The sequence below is a fragment of the Myodes glareolus genome, chromosome 18, assembly GCF_982192425.1.
Source record: "Myodes glareolus chromosome 18, mMyoGla1.1, whole genome shotgun sequence".
NCBI lineage: Eukaryota > Metazoa > Chordata > Mammalia > Rodentia > Cricetidae > Myodes > Myodes glareolus.
The window spans coordinates 56,657,057-56,676,833 of record NC_142043.1 but is presented as its reverse complement, the minus strand read 5'-3'; the positions used below and the strand labels follow the sequence as shown (position 1 = coordinate 56,676,833).

At 46.4% G+C, this 19,777-nt stretch overlaps 1 protein-coding gene across 1 annotated transcript in view; it reads right to left on the bottom strand.

The window, feature by feature from the left end:
- Ipmk (inositol polyphosphate multikinase) overlaps positions 1 to 19,777 on the bottom strand; it is a 37,224-nt gene that overhangs the window by 10,383 nt on the left and 7,064 nt on the right. Inside the window, exons 2-4 of the mRNA XM_085679748.2 lie at positions 10,984 to 11,069; positions 8,028 to 8,124; positions 1,479 to 1,651 (exon numbers count right to left, since the gene is read on the bottom strand). Coding sequence (XP_085535874.2) covers positions 1,479 to 1,651; positions 8,028 to 8,124; positions 10,984 to 11,069 — 356 coding nt within the window. The remainder of the gene's footprint in view (positions 1 to 1,478; positions 1,652 to 8,027; positions 8,125 to 10,983; positions 11,070 to 19,777) is intronic.

The following is a 19,777-nucleotide window of genomic DNA, read 5'->3' as shown; positions in this document are numbered from 1 at the left end:
CGGCAGGCTCTCAGGGCTCCTCTACCCAGTGAGCCGTTCTGCTGGCCGTTTTGTCGGTTTTTATATGCTCGTGTTCACTATAACTTTCTAAAATGAAAAATCGCTTGACCCATTCTTCGACTTTATGGATCAAAGTATCAAGTCCAGTGTGGGATTTGCTTTGCTGGCGCTGGCTCGTTAGTGGTCTCCGACAAACTCCCTCCCAAATCATCAGGCACAGCTAGACACACTATTGGTTTAGAGGACCACATGCTACATTACTTCCCAGCTGTGGTGACCTCTGCAGAATGGCTTCAACAATCCTTCCTTCCTATCGTACACACTCTGGCTCAGCAGTTAAGAGCACCGCCTGCTCTTCCAAAGGTCCTGAGTTCCAAGTCCTAGCAACCACATGGTGGCTCACAGAACTAAAAAAAAAAAAAATTGTGTTGTGGCATCGGAGGTCGGAAGCGACCATCTGATAGCCCTACAAAATGACAGCAAGTCGCTCCTGCCTCTCAAGCTCCTGCTCCGGCCCCTCAGAATGAGGTCCCAGGCCACAGATGCCCACGTTAACCTTCTACCAGATGGCAAACGGACAAAGGTCCAGACCACGAGACACCCAAGCAGTCCCAGCCACCTGATGACACCAACCCCATATCTGTCCTGAGATGAACAGTACACGCACATATCAAAGCATAAATGAGATTCTTATGGATCAGCTAAAATTAAAAAATATAATGCTGACTCACAGAACTATGTGCAAATGAAAAAGTGTTTTGGATAGAAATATGAAATAATATGGATTTTTTTCTAGTTAGAAAATAGTTCTTTTCCACAGCACTTGGGAGGCAGAGGCAGGTGAATCTCTTAAGTTCAAGGCCAGAGCCTGGTCTATAGAGCAAGTTACAGGACAGCCAGGGCCACACAGTGATGCCTGTTTAAAAAAAAACAAAAAACAAAAACAAAAAAAAACACCCAAAGTATAAAATAGTTATTCTCTTATAGGGAAGCTACAATGAATATGTAGCTTTTAATATTTATTGTACACTTAAACTTAAAACTTCTCTTTTTCTTTTCTTTTTTTTTTGGCTTTTCAAGACAGGGTCTCTCTGCATAACAGAGTCCTGGAACTCACTCTGTAGACCAGGATGGCCTTGAACTCACAGAGATCCACCTGCCTCTGTCTCCCAAGTGCTGAAATTAAAGGCTTGTACCACCATGCCCAGCCCAGCTTAAAACGTCTTTACGACAAAATTCCGGCGTTCCCATCTTAGGGTCTGGTCATTACGTATTAATTACCTACTAGGTGTCTAGACCAGTGTGACAGACCACAGACCAGTGAGCAAGACATAAAACCTCTGCCCTCATAGCTCACATCACGGATGACTAAACAGCACAGGATGCTCATTCTTATCTACTGGCACTGAGCTAAAACCTGCAGCCCCCTGGCGTGCTGTGTGAGGAAAATGCGCACAGCTCATCCAAACCACTCTTACCCTCATGCCGAGCACCAGGAACCCGATCTCCTCCATCAGAGGGTACTTGCTGACCTGCTGCTGGATTTTCTCTGAGGAGGCAAAGGGGTCATAGCTCTTCCGCCCTATCTTCACATCCATTATACAGGGCTTGTTGAACTTATGAGTCACGTCTTCCAGTTTTAGGTACACATCTGTTAGAGAAAAACCTTCATTAGCGACAGGCAATCATATCACTCAAATATCCTCCAGGGAAAAACAAAGAGCAAATGCTGGAGGAGAGAAGACTCCTTAACAAGCATAGACGTCAGAGAAATTCCTCCTGTGTGTGATGCAGACGTCACTGGGGCGAAGAGAATGTGTAGCCTTACGATTCCCTATGAGCACACTGCCTTCTGGGCTCAGAATGAGATCTCCTAGTGTTCTAAGAGTTTTGTAGTTTTCCTTCATCTCACATTGGTAAACTGGGGACTGAATCCAAATGACAACAAAGTTGCCCTTGCTTCTTCCAAATGCACAGCTACTCTGTCCCCACCTCAGTGCCCTGCACACATTTGCTCAGGGAAAACTTGTCATCACACCATGAGAGCCGCTTCTTGCATTTGACCTTGAAAGCAGCATTTGACCTTGAAAGCAGCATTTGACCTTGAAAGCAAGGACTCAGGTGCAAAGAGAAAAAGAAGAAAAGAAATAATTCTGTCTCTTCCTAAGGAAAACAACCCTGCCAAAATTCTCAATGAGATCATGATTCATGCTTTAGTTCTCAGGGCTGAGGAGTGGGCTGGTGTGTACAAGCACCAGGAGGACCCACGCAAAGCGGGACAAAGAATCTACGATCCAAGCCCTCCTACAGAGAGATGGGAGGCAGAGGTAACATCCTTGGGAACTTGCAGGCTGGCCATCTGGCATATGCAGCAGCCAATAGGGAATCCCATCCTAAACAAGGTAGAAGCTGAGAGTCAATACCCAAGGTTGTCTTCTGACTGCTACATGTGTGTGATGGCTCATATTAGTGCATGCATGCAAAATGTATGCGTGTGCACACACAGTAAAGTTGGAAAAAGTGTCTATTTCCTCTAAACTAGGTAAAAGGTACCAGAGCAGGAGAAACCATGTACACTAACGCATGTCTCTCTTTCCTGTCCCACCCAGACTGGCACAGTTTGGAAATTCCAATACAGATGTTTGCATGGAACCAAATTAGACCAACTCAAGGCCCTCAGACCTAACAGGGCTAAGCCTTCTGCACAGGATGAGGGGTAAAGAGGTAAATATCGTCTCTTGATCACGCAGGGCGGGCAGGTTTGCACTGCCAGTGGGACAGCGGCCTGGAAAAACACTACAGGCAGCCTAGGAGCCCGAACCTGAAACAAGCTGCCCAGGCACCTTGACAACAGGCCTGGACACAGCACCAGCACAGGCCTGACCTGAAGAGCAAAGGACAAGCAGACAAAGCTCAGCTGGACACAGCCAAGCTTCTGAGTCTGAAAAGACAACATGGGATGGAGAATCTGGGAAAGGATAGCTTCGCCCTCACTACAGTGTTGATGAGCATCAATAGTAAAGGCAAACCTTAACACGGGAGATACCCAGAACAGCAGCAATATCATTCTTAACTTGGAGAAGATGTCATACTGAGTCATACTGAAGTAAGGCTGGGTATGAGTGTAACCTGTCAGCCGGGAGGTACGCACACATCTCAGTGGAAGACTGATTTCTGTGTGTCAAATGCGTGACTCTTGAGAATTTAAACAATGACCTGCAAACCCAACTTAGAAATCCCTTTGTTCTTTCTTCTCCTTCCATAGAGTGAAGGCCTACAAAACATGGGTGTTGCCTTTCCCATCCATTCCCACGGCACTGGACACTATGGACCCAGCCCGCCTTACACTATAACAGATTCAGTCATGTCTTCAATAAGTAGGGCCCAAACGCCATGGCTCTACTTTATGTTTAGCTCAAAGAGCCAAGTGCATGTTTCTTTAACTTACCTGGCTCTCGTGTGTCTCTGCTTGGGATTACATCACTGCTAGACAACGAGCACTGAATCAACATGAAAACGAGTGAAGGCCTTCTGAGGATGAACTAGGTGTTTCCTTTCCGTTCCCTGGCCTCCGCTTCTCTCTCTCTCTCTCTCTCACACACACACACACACACACACACACACACACACACACACACACGGAAATCAGAATGATATCTCCCTCCCTTTTTCTTTTCTGGTGTTTTGAAACAGGGTCTTCCTAGGCTGGCCTTGAACTCACAGCATTCCCCACTTTAGCCTTCCCAGGGCCGAGACTACAAGAGTGAAATATCACACAGCTAAGACTCTCATTTGGATGTTTTCTTCAAAGTTGTAAAAACCAAACATCAAAGCCTGCTTTAGGCATGCAGAGGTCTAGCCTCTGGGGATGGGGATGAGTGCCTGTCATCTCAGCACTAGAGGCTAACGACAGCCTGGGCATCGTGGTTATCAGTACATAGTGAGAGCTTGTCCCAAAACACACAGAAAGAAAGGAGCACAAGTGTTCTTAGGAGAGAACCGGTGCCGCGTGGCAAGTAGCTTAACACAGCTTTTGACAGAGAGAAGTAAGAGAGTGGGCTATAACCTGAGTGCCAGACTGTGAGACTGACAGCAGTCTTGTCTATCAACCTGAAGACTGCTTCACTTTGAAAAATGTCACTAGCAAATCCTTTCAGTAAGTAGAATAAAGCGCAAGTCAAAGTAGGTCAGTCTTGAACTCAGTCTGGAAGGATCAAAGGCATGTCTACAGGACCGTCTTCTGAGGCAACGGCACACCCGTAACAAAAGATGTCTCCTCATGGAGGTCCCGTGGGTCCAAGGAGGAGCAGTGTTTCCCCATGGAACCATTAATGAACTGTGGACTGAATGGAAGAGGAGGAGGTTCCTGACATATAGGAAGTATGGGTGTGGGGCTGGCCTCCAGTTGGTGCAGCCTGAGGTGCGTCACCAACGCTACTGTTCAGCATGGTGCACCACAACTCCAGTGCCACCCACAGACCCCAGAAATGCTCCTGTCACGATCTGGAACCCAGGCTACAACCACAGTCGCCGTACCAGGCCAACATCTGAGGCGAGCTTGGAGCTAGGATTCAGAGGTGACCTGCTTCTGACAATTCTCAGATCTTTGGCTCATGGAACAACATGGCATTCCCCTTGTGAGAAGTGAGTGATCCCTTTGGTGGGGACAATGGCAGAGAGAGGAAGGGCTGGGGGCACGTGCAGAAATAAATGGCAGCACCACCATGTCATGTGTTAGTCTGTGTTGCCCTCGCATGTACCTCAATGGCATACACAGAGCACAGGCCTACCATGGTCCAGAGTGCTAAGGATGTGTAGGGACAGTTCCAGAAGTTCCTCACATGATAAGGCATTGCCCTGAGGCACACAGGCAGCAGCATTTAAGCCTTGCCTTCCAGAGCTGTTCCTGAGGCACAGGAGGAACGTTCTATCTGCAACAGGGCCTGGTACTCACTGAGCACTGGACTGCAAGGACACACTAAGGATTAAACATGAGCATGACTGACGGGTATTAAAACCTGTGCTAGGTCACCAGGCGTGCGAGCTGAACCGCAGCATCCAGAATAAACACAAACGCAGGCTAATTCCCTAGAGCAAACTCTTCCCCTGCCCAGGAAGACAAATACAACGTAATAACCACAAAATGAAAAGGCATAATCACAACTCAAGCAGGCACTTGATAACAGATACCCTCCACCCTGAAGCTAATCTTAAGCCTTGGCCCACAGTTAAACATTAACGAGAACATCTATTTATTACATATTGATTTTTATCTCGAGCTGAAAAGAGCTAAGACGGCAAAATGCAATCTGATGCAGGCTCAAGCGGGCTCTTGCTGGTGCTCGCCCATCATGATTATCTGCCCAGTCTCCAGTCTCCTCACTTCCCACACAGACACACCTGCTCACACTGCTGCCAACCCCACTGGTGCCTCCCTCCTTTGCTTAGGGATTGGTTTCGGTCACAGACAGAAGAAAAGACTACAGCAGACGCGACAACGGCTTCTCTTCTCTGATGCTGCATTTCTTTCCTAATACGCTTCATCCACAGCAAAGAGACAATGGCCAAACAGAAAATGGCTGGGCATGGTGGGGAACACCTTTAATCCCAGCACTCTGGAGGCAGAGGCAGGTGGATCTCTGTGAGTTTCAGGCTGCCTTGTGCGCATAGTGAATTCCAGACAGCCAGAGCTATGTAGAAATACCCTATCTCCAAAAAAGAAAAGAAAAAAAAAGTGCACACTGATGTGTGTGTGCATACAAACACACAGACACACGCACACACACACACACACACACACACACACGTATAATACATGCTTATGTTTATCTATGTCATAGCCATCATGTTCTCCAAAGACTCTTCTCAGAAAATATTCTTTACAGAGCATGTGATCAAACCGGTCTCCCTGAATGTGGCTGACAATGGGGGCTGACTGAGAAGCCAATGATAATGGCACTGGGATTTGATTCTACTGCATGTACTGGCTTTTTGGGATCTTAGTCTGTTTGGATGCTCACCTTCCTAGGCCTGGATGGAGGGAGGTGTGCCTTGGACTTCCCACAGGGCAAGGTACCCTGCCCTCTCTTAGAACTGGAGGGGGAGTGGGGAAGGGGAGTGGGAGAGTGGGAGGGAAATGGAGGAGGGGAGGAGGTGTACATTTGAATGGTATTATTTATAAAGCAATAAAAAAGAATAAAAAATCTTTTCATTTTGTGTATGACTGTTTTATCTGCAAGTATGCATAAGCACCAGGTGTGTACAGATGCCTGTAAAGTCAGGAGAGGTATCGCATTCCCTGGAGTTATAGTTAGAAGCCACCTTGAGGATGCTGGAAACTGAATCCAAGAATAGCCAGTGCTCTTAACCTCTGAGCCACCTCTCCAGACCCGACCGAGAAACTTGTTCAGCTGCGTATCTATCTCATTACCCAGACCTCCACCCCCACGGTCCTCGGCACTAGCGGCTCAGTGACAAGCAGCAGTGCTCAGCACAGCTCACGGGGACCGGGATAAGCCAGCTTCCTTCTCTGGTCTCATGAGTGGCATCCCTGAGAAGCGCCACTCACGGCAGAGGGGAAAGGAAAGATGCTATAACAGGAAGTGTGTTCACAAGCACAGGAGACAGGTAACGGAATACAGAGAATGAAGAGCCATGGATATGGCGGCATATGCCTTTAATTTCAGCATCCAGGCAGCAGAGGCAAGTCGACCAAGATTACATAGTAAGACCTAGTTTCAAAAAAACTAAAAACAAGCAAACAAACAAAAGCACCCAAGGGCAGTTACTACGGTCTATGGAGTAACTATCAGAAAGTTTTTCGCAATCATAAACATCTGCATATATTTGGGACTAAGGCCTTCAAGCCAGAGAACAAGACAGACAGACAGAAAAAATGGGGAGTGAATGAATCTAACATTGCTAATCCAAACATCTGAAATCCAACATGGGCCACAATCATTAAGTTTGTGAGCACCGATATAGGGCCACACTGGCAGCACAGGTTAGATTACAGTCTAAACCAGGTTCACCACAAATGCCGTAGAAACTGCCTTCAAGCCAGGCGGTGGTGGCACACGCCTTTAATCCCAGCACTGGGGGGGAAGAGGCAGGTGGATCTCTGGAGTTCGGGACAGCCTGGTCTACAAGAGCTAGTTCCAGGAAAGCCAGGACTGTCACACAGAGAAATCTTGTCTCAAAAAAACAAAAACAAACAAACAATTTTTAAAAAAAAAGTCTTCAGTTTTCACAAAAGTGAGTCCCAAGTCTGGAGATGGGTCCCATCACCCAGACACATCTGTCTAAACAAATACTCCCAGGCTGGAAACACTGCTAGACCTGAGCGGTTGAGGTAAGCGGCAATCACCCTGAACACCACAGAGCCTCTGCTTGCTCTAAGACAGTGAAGGACAGGCGGTTCTTAAGTAACCCATGTTTATTTAGGGCTGACAGTCTAAGGCCAGCCCTAGATTGATCACTACTAAGGAGTTTCTAGACAGAGGAGCCCAAGACACCCCAGAAGTGACATCTGACACACTAAGTTAGGGACCAAAGCTCAAACAGTGTTACAATGTGGTTCAAGACCCGCACCAGCAAAGCCTGAAGCTTTGACGAACTGAACACGTCACCAGCCTCCACGACAGATGTGCAAGGTCTCATCTCTCTGCTGTGGAACGTCCCAAAGGACTGAAAGTCAAAACCTGCAGGTTGGGTGTAAGGCAGGAGACGGAAGCTATGCCGGCAAGGCACTTCTGTGTGGGTTCTTAATGTTTTATTCTTTAGATAAGAAACGGACATTCGCAAATTAGTACAGTACTAAGACGGACCCGTGCGACTGTAACAGATCAGTTAATGTGTAACACGTCACTCAAGAAAACGGTGACTAAAAGAGGAGAGTACCAGTGAGTTCTGTTTAGTGACGGCAGGCAAGAGAAACACTCTCACTCCATGTCTTACAGCCCTTACACAGACCCTTCATAAAGTCAAGCTTGGGAACTAAAGCCTGAAATGTACTCAAAGCGCATTACCGTTTGGTGCGGTGGGCGGGGACCAGACGCCGTAGTATTTGGGCAGGTGTTTCCGCAGCTCCAGGAGAACAGCATCGGCACAGTCAGCGGCGTAAACCTGAAAGAGGGGCAGTGTTGGTTAGGTTTCTGTGACCCCTCAGGAAGAACAAGTATGACAGACTCGTAATCACCCGGCACGGGTTTGTAATAATAACCAGCTACTTATGGCACGCCGACCTGGCGATCCGCGAAGTCTCCTGATGATGTCCTACCTGTCAACATCCTTCAACTCTTTGCCAGTCTGTGAGTTGTATATAACTGACCCAAATTCACAATAATTCTCTGAACACAGGAAAGTAAATTCTGGTGTGCGTAGGTGTTGAGATCCAGCTGCCCTCACTCCCCCTGACTGACAGCAGAACTTCCTTGTGGTCTGTAATTGACAAGGATGTTTGTGTTCTTTCTGGCCAGTGGGTCTCCACAGAAGCAGTAGAGGTATAAAAGGTTGCTGGGCAAAATAAAGGTTGCTGTTCTTCCACCTGAAAAGAAGAATCCGTGTCTCAATCCCGGCACCCCCCGCCAGTCTTGGCTATCCAGGCTGTGCTGGCTGCAGCACGTAGGGGGAGAGGGGGCAACTCGGCTAACTTTTTGAGCCATTTTTATTTGTATTTTTTACAAATAAATTATTTTTAAGTATTTTGCTCATTTAGTGTGTGTGTAGAGGACAACTTAAGGGCATGAATTCTTTCCTTCCACTATGTAGATCCCAATCAAATCCAGGTTATCAGACCTAGAGACAAGCTCCCATCTTGCCAGGCTCCTTGAATCATTTGTAACACTTGTCTGGCTTTCCCACTAAATTAAATATTTTACATATTATCTATTTTATATCTATGAGACAAGTTTTATTCATTTCAAACTCTGAGAGCCAGCTTTAACATACATCTAAACGACCATGATTTTATGTGTGAGCACACTACATAGGTTACAATGAAACTACAAACAACTTTTAGGAAACATATAAGATAGAATTTCATTGACCAGGAGCTGAACACTTCATAGCTAAGAGGAAGGGGAAAGAAAATAGATTATTGCCGGGTGGTGGTGGCTCACGCCTTTAGTCCCAGTACTTGGGAGGCAGAGGCAGGAGGATCTCTGTGAGTTCGAAGCCAACCTGGTCTACAAGAGCTAGTTTCAGGACAGGCTCCAAAAGCTACAGAGAAACCCTGTCTCGAAAAACCAAAATAAATAAATAAATAGATAGGAAGAAAGAAAGAAAGAAAGAGAAGAAATTATTGTCTTTCTACCAGAAATCTACCGAGAAATGCTGACTACTAAGTGAGCGAACCATGTTTCATCCGCGCAGTGTGGGCACGCCACTCACGACCGATAGTCACGCACACGCTAACCCAAAGACTGGAGCACAGAGCTCTAGGTTCAATCTTCGAGCCCAGGATCTTGTCGTGCCGCTCAGGAGGCACGGAAACAAATCTGCCCTGCTGGGGAATCGATCACTTACAGGGTGAGCCGTGACCCAACCCCAGTGCCCCAGATGTGGACACATCTGGAGACGGCAGGGTTCGTCATGCTGAGGGTGTTTTCAGGAAGCGTGCTAGGACACAAACCCACAGAGGAAGAGCTGAGGAGACAGTCCATGGGCAGGAAAGGCAGAGGCCTTCGAGAGAAATGCCTGACCAGGAGACCGAGTGTGAAAAACTTCGCTTCTGTATTTTAAGCCAAACAACTTGTGTTATTTGTTGTGGCTGCCCTAGCCAGTGATCACACCACCTAACCGCCCACTCCTTGTGTTGGGTGTGCGCGACATGGAAGGCTGCTTTCAGAGGGTCAGAGACTACACGGAACAGAACAGTGGGTAATAACGGAAGGAAAAGGAGCTCCCAGTGGGGTGGAGAGAGGCACCTTCCTGCTCTCTTAATCAGGATGAGGAAAATCAATACAAGCCCAAACACCACCAATTATAGTTAGATAATTGGTGCACACCTGTAATCATGGTACTTGGGAAACTGAGGAAGACTGCATCCTGAGCTCCCTAGTAAATTACTAGGCTATGCAATGAGACCCCTTTTCAAAATAGCAACCAGAGAAAGCACAGATATAAGCTGGGTCTCAGTGAAGTTCATGACTTTGTGCTTGAAAGGACACTACCAAGACAGTGAAGAGAAGACAGCTACAGAATGGCAGGGAAGGCCTACAAGTGGGCATTTGACAGGGGCTTATATCCACAATGTACTACTGTAAGGATGGAACTGAACTTTCCACACACACTTCAACTGAAAAACAAGGGAAATACCTGAGCAAGTGTCGCCCAAGGGAAGACACACAGAAGCCAGCAAGCACATGGAGGGAAAGGTGGATCTGTGGCTGGCGGGCAGGGAACGGGGAGCCACGTGGTTAGAATGTTTGAAGTTAAGAAATAATTGGTGGTCACGAACACTGTGAACACACTAAAAATATTCTGCGTCATATGATGAATTAGGTATCAGGAATGAGTCCTTCTCCCACAGCGCAGAGAAACACTGAAGACTCGAAGAGGCAGGGCATGGTGGCACACAGCGCTGGAAAGGTTGAGGCACAGGCATCGTGAGTCCTGCGCCAGCCTGTGATACACTGAGACCCTGCCTCACTAGGCAAAACAAGTCTCTAAGAAGCTGCAATAAAAGCACTAACTTAGCATTTCTGAGAGCGACAAACTCTCTGTTACGTGTTTTTCAGATCGTGGGTCACGACCAGTTGATTGAAATCAACTCAGTGACTCAGAATAAGAACCTTTAGGATGTGAAATAACGGAAAATACCAGGCTGCAGCAGAAACCCTGGGAGATAAACCGTTTCCACAAAGCACGAAGCTTGTCTGTTACGCGGGGACCCGGGGCATGCTGTCAAACACGTTTCTCACGCTGAGTCACCGCAGAACACTGAAGAGCACGTAAGACAACAAAGCGTCTTGCACCACTTACCATGGTATAAAATTCCAGCTCGCGTGGGCCCCGCGGCGGCGGCTGTAGCTGTTTCAGAACGGTACCGTCTGGGTGTTGGAGTATGCCTGCGCAACAGAAATCAGGCGACGGTCAATGTTTTGCTTATGGTACCCTGCTTCACAGGGAACATAGGCTTTCATACATGGGAAGATTTCCTGTTACAATGAGAGACCGCGCACATTTAAGCTTTATTATCTTCCATTCTTCTCCCTTAGTGAGAGTCTCTCATGGCCCCTGGATTTTCTAGAAACTTCTCAGTAATAGTTTTTCTATGATATGTTATGATTAAATAAAAGAAAACAAAAGCAGTAACACAAATCCAGTCCATTTTTATAAACAAGAAAAAAATGTGTGTTTACAGTAGCCATATACGAATTTCATATTTGGCAATGTTTTATAATCCTCTCATCTTCCCCGCTCAGACGTACTGTGCACAGCTGTGCAAAGTCCCAGCCTGAAGCAGTCAGAGCAGCCTTTTTATAATCTGTCCGTGCAACACGAGAGTCTTTTTCCAAGTCACCACAGGCACACCAGCACTGGCACAGCCCATGCAGTACCAGCGCTCATTACATACCGAAATCTTCAATCTTTATCTGCTGGGATGTCACAGAACCATGACAATTGGGACAAAAGTCTACTCAGAGTTTTACAAGACACTCCACTTGTATCTTTACTTCTTTTTGTCAATTGACATTAACGTCTTCATTACTGCTGTGGGGCCTGGGATCCAAGCTGTGACTCCCCGCCCAGCCGGTTGCAGTTGCCTAATTGGCTGCTTGTAAATACGGTGTGTGCAAGGGGCAGGGGTGCGCGCTCTCTCTCTCTCTCTCTCTCTCTCTCTCTCTCTTGTTTTTTTAGGCATGGTTTCTCTGTCTCTGTGTAATAATAGCTTTGGCTGTCCGGGAACTCACTCTGTAGAGCAGGGTGGTCTTGAACTCAGAGAGACCCGCCAGCCACTGCCTCCTGAGTGCTGGGATTAAAGGATGCACCACCACTTCCTACTATGATGTGAACTTGACCATGGCAAAAATGCATAATTTAAAGAACCAAAGCAGAAGTCTAAAATCTAGACACCAGGACAGAAGGAAAGAGACAGTAAGTTGTGAGGGAAAGCTCGGCTGTTGAGAAGATTCAGTGAACTCGGGATTAGTCTAACATAATTAAGAACGACTGGAGGGAAACCTGCTTCTGAACAAGGGAATTTAGGTAGGGCAAGCATGCCCTCCACTCGCTATGGAGAACGACAGATGCATAGACAGACGCCTGGGTTGAATCCCAGAGGGGAAAACTGAGGCGTCATGAGTCAGGAGCGCAGCACACCTGCCCCTTGCCTCTCATGGCAGGTGCCCGGTCTGCACAACCAGGAGCCCCTGCCAAATGCCACACCGTTATTTACAAGCAGCCAATCAAGCAACTGCAACCAGCTGGGTGGAGCAGCAGACTGATCCAAGGCCCCACAGGAACAGAGCACGGGGTGCCACAACATAACCAAGTTTTCACAATCCCTGTCCCAGGTGAGTGAAGTTAAGATCCAACTGTGGCACCTGAGACCAAAGCCAAATCCCAACCAGCAAGTTCCACGGTGACAGGACAACGACCGTTAACTAAGACAATGCATGGTCCCCTGAGCTCTGCCAAGAGGACACGGGCCCTCCAGAGGGCAAAGCAGAGCCGTTCACTCTCCTTTCCGGTGTTCTGTAAACAGGGTGCCCTACGTTCAATAGCAAAGTATGCGGCATACCGAAGGACAGGAAGAACGTGCATAATCAACAGACGCTGATGTAGGACGGCCACATGATTACAAATAGGAAGCAAGGGTGTTCAACAAAATCCCGTGTATGCTACAGAAATCAGAAAAAAGTGCAGAGACGGACAGAACCGAGGGAAATTCCACAACTGAGAAACACAGCACACGAGATGGGAATAATTTAGCGGGTAAATCAAATTACCATAGAAGAAACGAGCAAAATGAACCTTGAGAGAGACCAACAGCTAGCGGGACATCAAGGACGGCGGCTGAAGGACTGCCACAAGTTCAAGGCCAGCCGGGGTAACTGGTCAAGACTCTCTCAAAAAAACAGTGAAGCCGAGAGGTAGTACACGCCTTTAATCCCAGCACGCGGGAGGCAGAGGCAAGCAGATCTCTTGAGTTCTAGAGAGCCTGGTCTACACAGCAGGTCTGAGGACAGCCAGCATTACAGAGACGTCTCAAAATAATAATAATAAAAAAAATTAAACAAGAAAGGGACAGGCAGGCTGGCACATGCCTTTAAGCCCACCTTCGAGTCCCAGGCCACCAACAATCAAGTACACCCAGGTAAGGGATTGGAAGATTGAGTCTCCAGCTCGGATGCCAGGGCACATGAGGGGAAGCTGGCGTTGAACAACAGCTGAGGGCAATCCTCTGGTGAGTCAGAGACTCCCGAACTAACACCTAAGACCCATTTCAAAACCACGAGGCTCGGAGGTGAAGGGCCAGCTGCAGCTGCTGTAACAAAATGCCTTGGATGTTGCTGCCGGATTCCACTCACACAAAGCACCCAATGTGCTCGCGCTCTTAACAGAATGGTGACTGGTAAAGGTTAGGAGCAAGGACAGGCAAGTGTTCAGCAGGTATGGAGTTCTCAAAGACAAAGACGCCCCAGAGTCTGAGACTGGGGCAGGAGAACCGCTCAGCACCAGAGACCGCTCAGCACCAGAGACCGCAACAGTTCTGCAGGTGCTGGGTTCAGCTCCCAGGACTCCGTCAGGCAGCTCCCAACATCTGCAGCTCTAGCTCCAGGGGACTTGATGCCCTCTTCTGCCTTCCACAGACAACTGCACACACGTGGTGCAACAAACTCTTGCAGGGACACACGTTTATAAAAACAATGCATTAATAAATAATAGTCCACAGTTCTCAAACTGATGCTATTGTACGCTGACAGGAAGTTCAATGTTTTTGTCTTTTCACAAAAATCGCTGTTGCAAAAACTCAACAAGTCAGCAAGCATTCAGAAATATTTTAACATCCTGTTAGAATTTCTGTGTAAGGAAGCCAGGTCCAGTAGCACACGCCTTTAATCCCAGTACCCTGAGGCAGAGGCAGGCACAGATTTCAAGTTCAAGGTCAGGCTGGCCTAGCAAAGCTCCAGAGTGAGACCCTTCCTGTCTCAAAAAAAAAACAAAACAAACAAACAAAAATAACCACCACATATTGACAAAACAAGTTTATGTAAAAGGAACAGTCTACGTAATTTCAATTTTCATCTTTACATTTTCCATCCTTCCAGAAATTATCATAAACATATATTAGGATCTTTTTTGTGTATGCGTGTGTTTGTTTTTTGAGACAGGGTCTCACTATAGCCCTAGCTGGCCTGGAACTCAAGTGACCTACCTATCTCTGTCTCCTCGGTCCTGTTATGAAAGGTGTGCACCACCACTTCTAGCTTCTAGATGGCTTTTATATCTTTCTCTGATGGGTCACCATAAGTGGCTAACACGTAATCCTTTTATTATTAGAAATAAAACTGTACCACAGAAAACAAGCACACACTAAAACAAATGCATATTCTACTTAAGGTAATTATTATAAATGTGGTATTTATAAATAATGGAGTTATTTAAATGTTAAAAGTGTTTAAAATGAGAGATCATAGAAATATACCAAGACTAAGATGTTCTAAAATAAATTTAGAATAAAAATTAATCCACAGACAAAGACAACTAGGATCCTAAATACATGTGGGGGGTTGGGAGGAAATCAAACCTCTACACACTTCAAATATAAAGACAAAGATGGGTTATAAAAAAAAAGAAAGAAAGAGAGAGAGAAGAGACGGGGAGAGAGAGGAGCTGGGAACATACTCCATGGGCACAGCACTTGCCCACAGTGTGAGGCCCTGTTGAGCCTTTCAATGGGAAGGGAAGGATGGGAGGGAGGCAGGACTAGCAAACTCCAGTCATAGCTGGACTCTGATTGCACAAACAGCACATCACACGGCAAATTCCAAGAGAAGGAACCTTGATTTCAATCTTCTTAAATGTGTGTATATGTGTGTTTCTGCACACGTATGCGCCTGTGGGGGTGGGGGATGGGGTGGGCGTCTGTGGACACCTGGAGAGTCCAGAATCAGGCATCAGATCCTCTGGAGCTGGACTTAACGGCCGCTGTGAACTGACTCAAGTGGGTACTGGTAAATCAATCTTAACCACTGAGCAATCTCTCCCGCCTCAAGGAAAAAAATCTTCTCATATTTAAGAAAGACATTTCATAAAGACAAGGCCAGTTGATTAAGATACAAAATTACAGATGTGTAACAAAATTTAATACAGTTTCAGGATACAAGGAGCCAAAGTGACAACTGACACAATAAACAAATTCACCAAGATGTTCGGGGTACTTGGTGGAGGAGCCATTGTAATGATATATAAAACCTGAACAGCAAAACATGGGCCAGTTTATACAGTAGAGAAGCTGTACGCAGCTCATGCCTGGGGGCTACAGTCCCAGCTGAGGTAGAGAATCCCTGCACATTCAGGTCGTCTGGAAGACAGGACAGCAGCAGAACTACAGCCAGCAGAACACACAAGCTCTTCTAGCATTTCTATTTACCAAGTCCCAGATCTGCAAGGATTGGAATCCTGCAGAGGATGTCCTCAAACCACAGCAAAAATAGCAAGACTTGCAGGGGAAATGCTAACTAATGGGAAAATAAACAGCACCACTGTAGTTATGCTGGATCAAACCACAGGAGCAATGAGAAAGTCTCCACTTGACAGCGAGAACATCGCACATGCAAGTTTGCACAGGGCCATGCACAGTGAAAAGTGTGGCTTTAAATCTCTCCGTCAGTCCGCTGGTGGACGACTCAGTGGATACGGGAACTTGCTGCCAAACCTAAGGACCAGAGTGCAGTCCCTGTAAACCATGTGGTGGAAGAGAGAACATTCCACGAGCTATCCGCTGACCTCCACACGGGCACCTTCCCATCTCCTACCACCACCAAATAAATATTTTTGGTTGTGAGCCTAGACTTTAATGGCTGAGCCATTCCTCCAGGCTGGTCTACCAAATAAATAAATGTGAAAAGAAAGCATTAAGTATTTCTATCATTTGGGAAGAGAAACTACACGTAATATGTTAGAGAATGAAAGATGTATTAACTTCACATAAATAGGAACAAAAAGCCAATTCTATAGAAACAGACACTGGGCATGGTGATCCCCAACTCCCAAAGCAAGGGAAGAGGTCAGGAGTTAAAGGTCAGCCTGAGAGATAAAGTAAGACCATGTCTCGATAAACAATTTTGTCAAGAGATAACAGACAAGAACCAGTGAAATCAAAAGTGGCTGATCTAGAAAATGGGTAAGCATCTGGCTGAGCAGACCAAGGAAAAAGAAGGAAACATATCATTATTAGAAAATAAATGAACAGTCAGAAGAGAAGGTGAGACTCACAAGGGTACCATCAGCAAATTCTTTTAAATACACTTTGTTAAAACTGACACAGGAAGAAACAAATCTAGGGGCCAGGGCTGAGGCAGGGGCTGCTGACAGATATGTCTCTGCATTGCATTGAAAACATGTGGCCCTGGGTTCAGTCTTCAGCATTGCAAGAGTGGGTGGTGCTGGAGGAAGCCATTCAAACGCAGCCAAAATGGCCTCCTAGTGACTGTTCCCAACACAACAAAATCAAACAAACAAAAACAGCAATTGTAATCTCATCAAATTTCTCAGGAAATAAGATAGTATCTTTCTCAGCTTTGTTTGTTTGTTTGTTTTGAGGTCGGTCTGAGGGTTATGATGAGAGGCTGTTTAGCCCAGAATGACTTAGAGCCTACTACCCATCCCATGCCAGCCTTGATCCTCCTGCCTCAGCCTCCCAAATGCTATTCTCTATAGTCTAGTCTCTGTATCAGCAGTTCTCAACCTGTGGGTCTCAAGCCCTTGGGGGGCTGCGTACCAGATATCTTGTATATCAGATATTAACATCCCAATTTATAACAGTAGCAAAATTATAGTTGTGAAGTAGTAACGAAATAATTGTATGGTTTGGGGTCACCACAACATGAGGACCTGTATAGTAAAGGGTCACAGCATTAGGAAGGTTGAGAGCCGCTGCTGGATATGAAATAGTGTAAATGTGAATCCTAAAAACTCCAGCAAAGTTGGGGGAAAAAAAGCATAGACATATAATCTCAAACAAATTGCCTAGCTGCCAGAGTCTCTGAGTTGAATCCCCAGCATTGTGTAAATTAGGCATGGTGGCACATACTTTTTAATCCCAGTTGAAGAAACTGGGAGACAAGACTATCAAGAGTTCAAGGTCACCTGACTACATAATTGTAACATGAGGGGCTAGGCTTGCTTGGGTGTCTGTCCCACCCGGTTCCCCACTGCCACAAGTCCCAGACAAAATCAACCATACAGATCTCTGTAAGTTATAAAGCTGATTGGCCCATTAGGTCAGGCTACTTATTAGCTAACTCTCACATCTTGATTAACCCATTTTTCTGATCTATTTTAGCCATGTGGCTCAGTACCTTTTTTAGTGGGGCAGCTCACATGTTGCTTCTTCGGTGGTCTGGGCAGGACTGGGAGAAATCAATTTCCTCCTCCCCAGAATTCTCCTGCTCTCTTTGCATCATTTCCACTTCCTGTCTGGTTTTCCCACCTATACCTCCTGTCTGGCCAATCAGCATTTATTTAAAACATGATTGACAGAATATAGACAATTCTCCCGCACCACATAATGAGTTCAAAGCCAGCGTGGGTTATATGACATTCCATCTTTAAAAAGTAAATAACCATATTGTAAACATTAAAAAAAATGGTTAAGTTACCAGAGAGATGGCTCAGTAGTTAAGAGCACTTGCTACTCTTCCAGACGACTGCAGTTCTATTCCCAGCACCCACATCATGACTCACAATAGTCTGCAATTCCAGTCCAGGAGATCTGAAACCCTCATCTAGTCTCTATGGGCCCAAGAGGTACACAAGTGGTACACAGACAAAGTGTGGGGGGGGGGATCTCATAAAAATAAAATGAAAAATAAACAATGGCAAAAGTCAAAAGCCAGGAGCGGTGCCTCATGCCCATATGAGCTCTAGGCCAACCCAGACACACAAGAGCTCCAAGCCATCCTGAGCTACAGGGTGAGACCCTGTTTTTAAAAACAAACAAAATAACAGGTAACATTAATAAGGCAACAATACATACATGAGAACAATTTTCCAGCAACACTGTTTACTTAGGATTTCAAAATGAGTAAACACAATAATGCTTTGAGAAGATGGGAGACAAAGCCCTAAGATGCTGAGCTCAAAACACAGGCCCAGGCCCAGGGAGAGGCTGCTCAGGCTCGTGCATGGGCGGGGCCCTGCCTGCAGTTCCCGGGGCGTGCATTCATGCACACACATGCATGCAGGTAAACACACAGAACCCCGATACATGAAGTATGAGGCTGTCGGTCTCTTCCTTCCAGGCTGCTCAAAGGACAAGCAGAACCACGCACAAGCACTGAGCACACCTGGAATCCAGGTTGGAAATGCCGCGCCTCTCTGAAAGACAGACAGTTCTTTCCCAGTTCCGGGGCAGCAAGAGGGAAGACACAAAACAAGCATGCATCACCTTTTTTATGCCAGAAGCAGAGAAGACACTTTAAAATTAAAAACAGGAAATGTCAAAGAGACAGGCGAGCAAGCCTCAGAAGCTGCCACTGTCCAAATGTAGGAAAGTGGCATTTTGTAGATGATTAAAAGTAGCAGCAGCAATATGGGTGATATCCGCTGACTGAGTACTGAGACATACTAGTACAACCTGAAAAGAATGCATGGGGAGAAAAGCGGGTCTCCAGCGCACAATGCCAGCTACTGGAGAAAGCCGGGAGTATTTCCTGGTGTGGCCTTCCAAGTGATAGAGACATGAGCTTGGCAGTTCTCAAGTGGATGCTTCCAACATTACTTAAGCAAGGAAAGGGGTGTATAACACTCAAATATTCCTCTCAAGTTACTTAATTACAACGGCAAAAAAGAGTAATTCCACGGTGGAAATACCAACAGCCAGCACTTAGCCACGTGAACAAAGTTATGGTGACGGCAATGCCACTGATCACCTGTGCCATCTGATCCAAGAACGCTTGAGCTCACACATCAAAACTGTGCAATCTGTCTGACCCAAATTATAATAAAACAATCAGACACTTTAAAGGCATGTGAAAATCTCACACCTCAGATGCTGCCAACAGGTCACGTTTGGTGTGGTGGCACATACCTAAAATCCTGACCTTGGGCCACATGGTTGAGCTCTGGAGGGCTCAAGGTGGTAACGAAACCAAATCAATTGCTCCTGAGCAATCTGTGACGTGAGAAAGCAATGCCAAACGGGACTTCGAAGTCGGGTTGCTGAAAGGACCCATAAGGAGGGGCTGAAAATCTACACCTGGCCACGAAGAACCAGAAAAATGCAAGACAGCCCTGAAATAGAAAGTAGGATGCTTACTCAGTTATCCTGATGCCTACTCCCCAGCACTGAGCAGTGAGCCAGAGAAGACCCAAGAGACCGGCTGAATAAACCGCGGTCCGCGCACACCCAGGGGCACAGAGAACTAGGAAGGAAAAAAAAAAAAAGCTGTGTCTGCTGGTAGACAGCATACTGATTCCTAGGTGATGGTGTGAACATTTAAAGCCACCTGCAGAAAGTTATCTACGGCACAACACCCTATGTGTCAGGCAGAGGAGGGAAAAGTGTTATTAAAGAGACTCAGAAAGGATGCATAAGAAAATATTG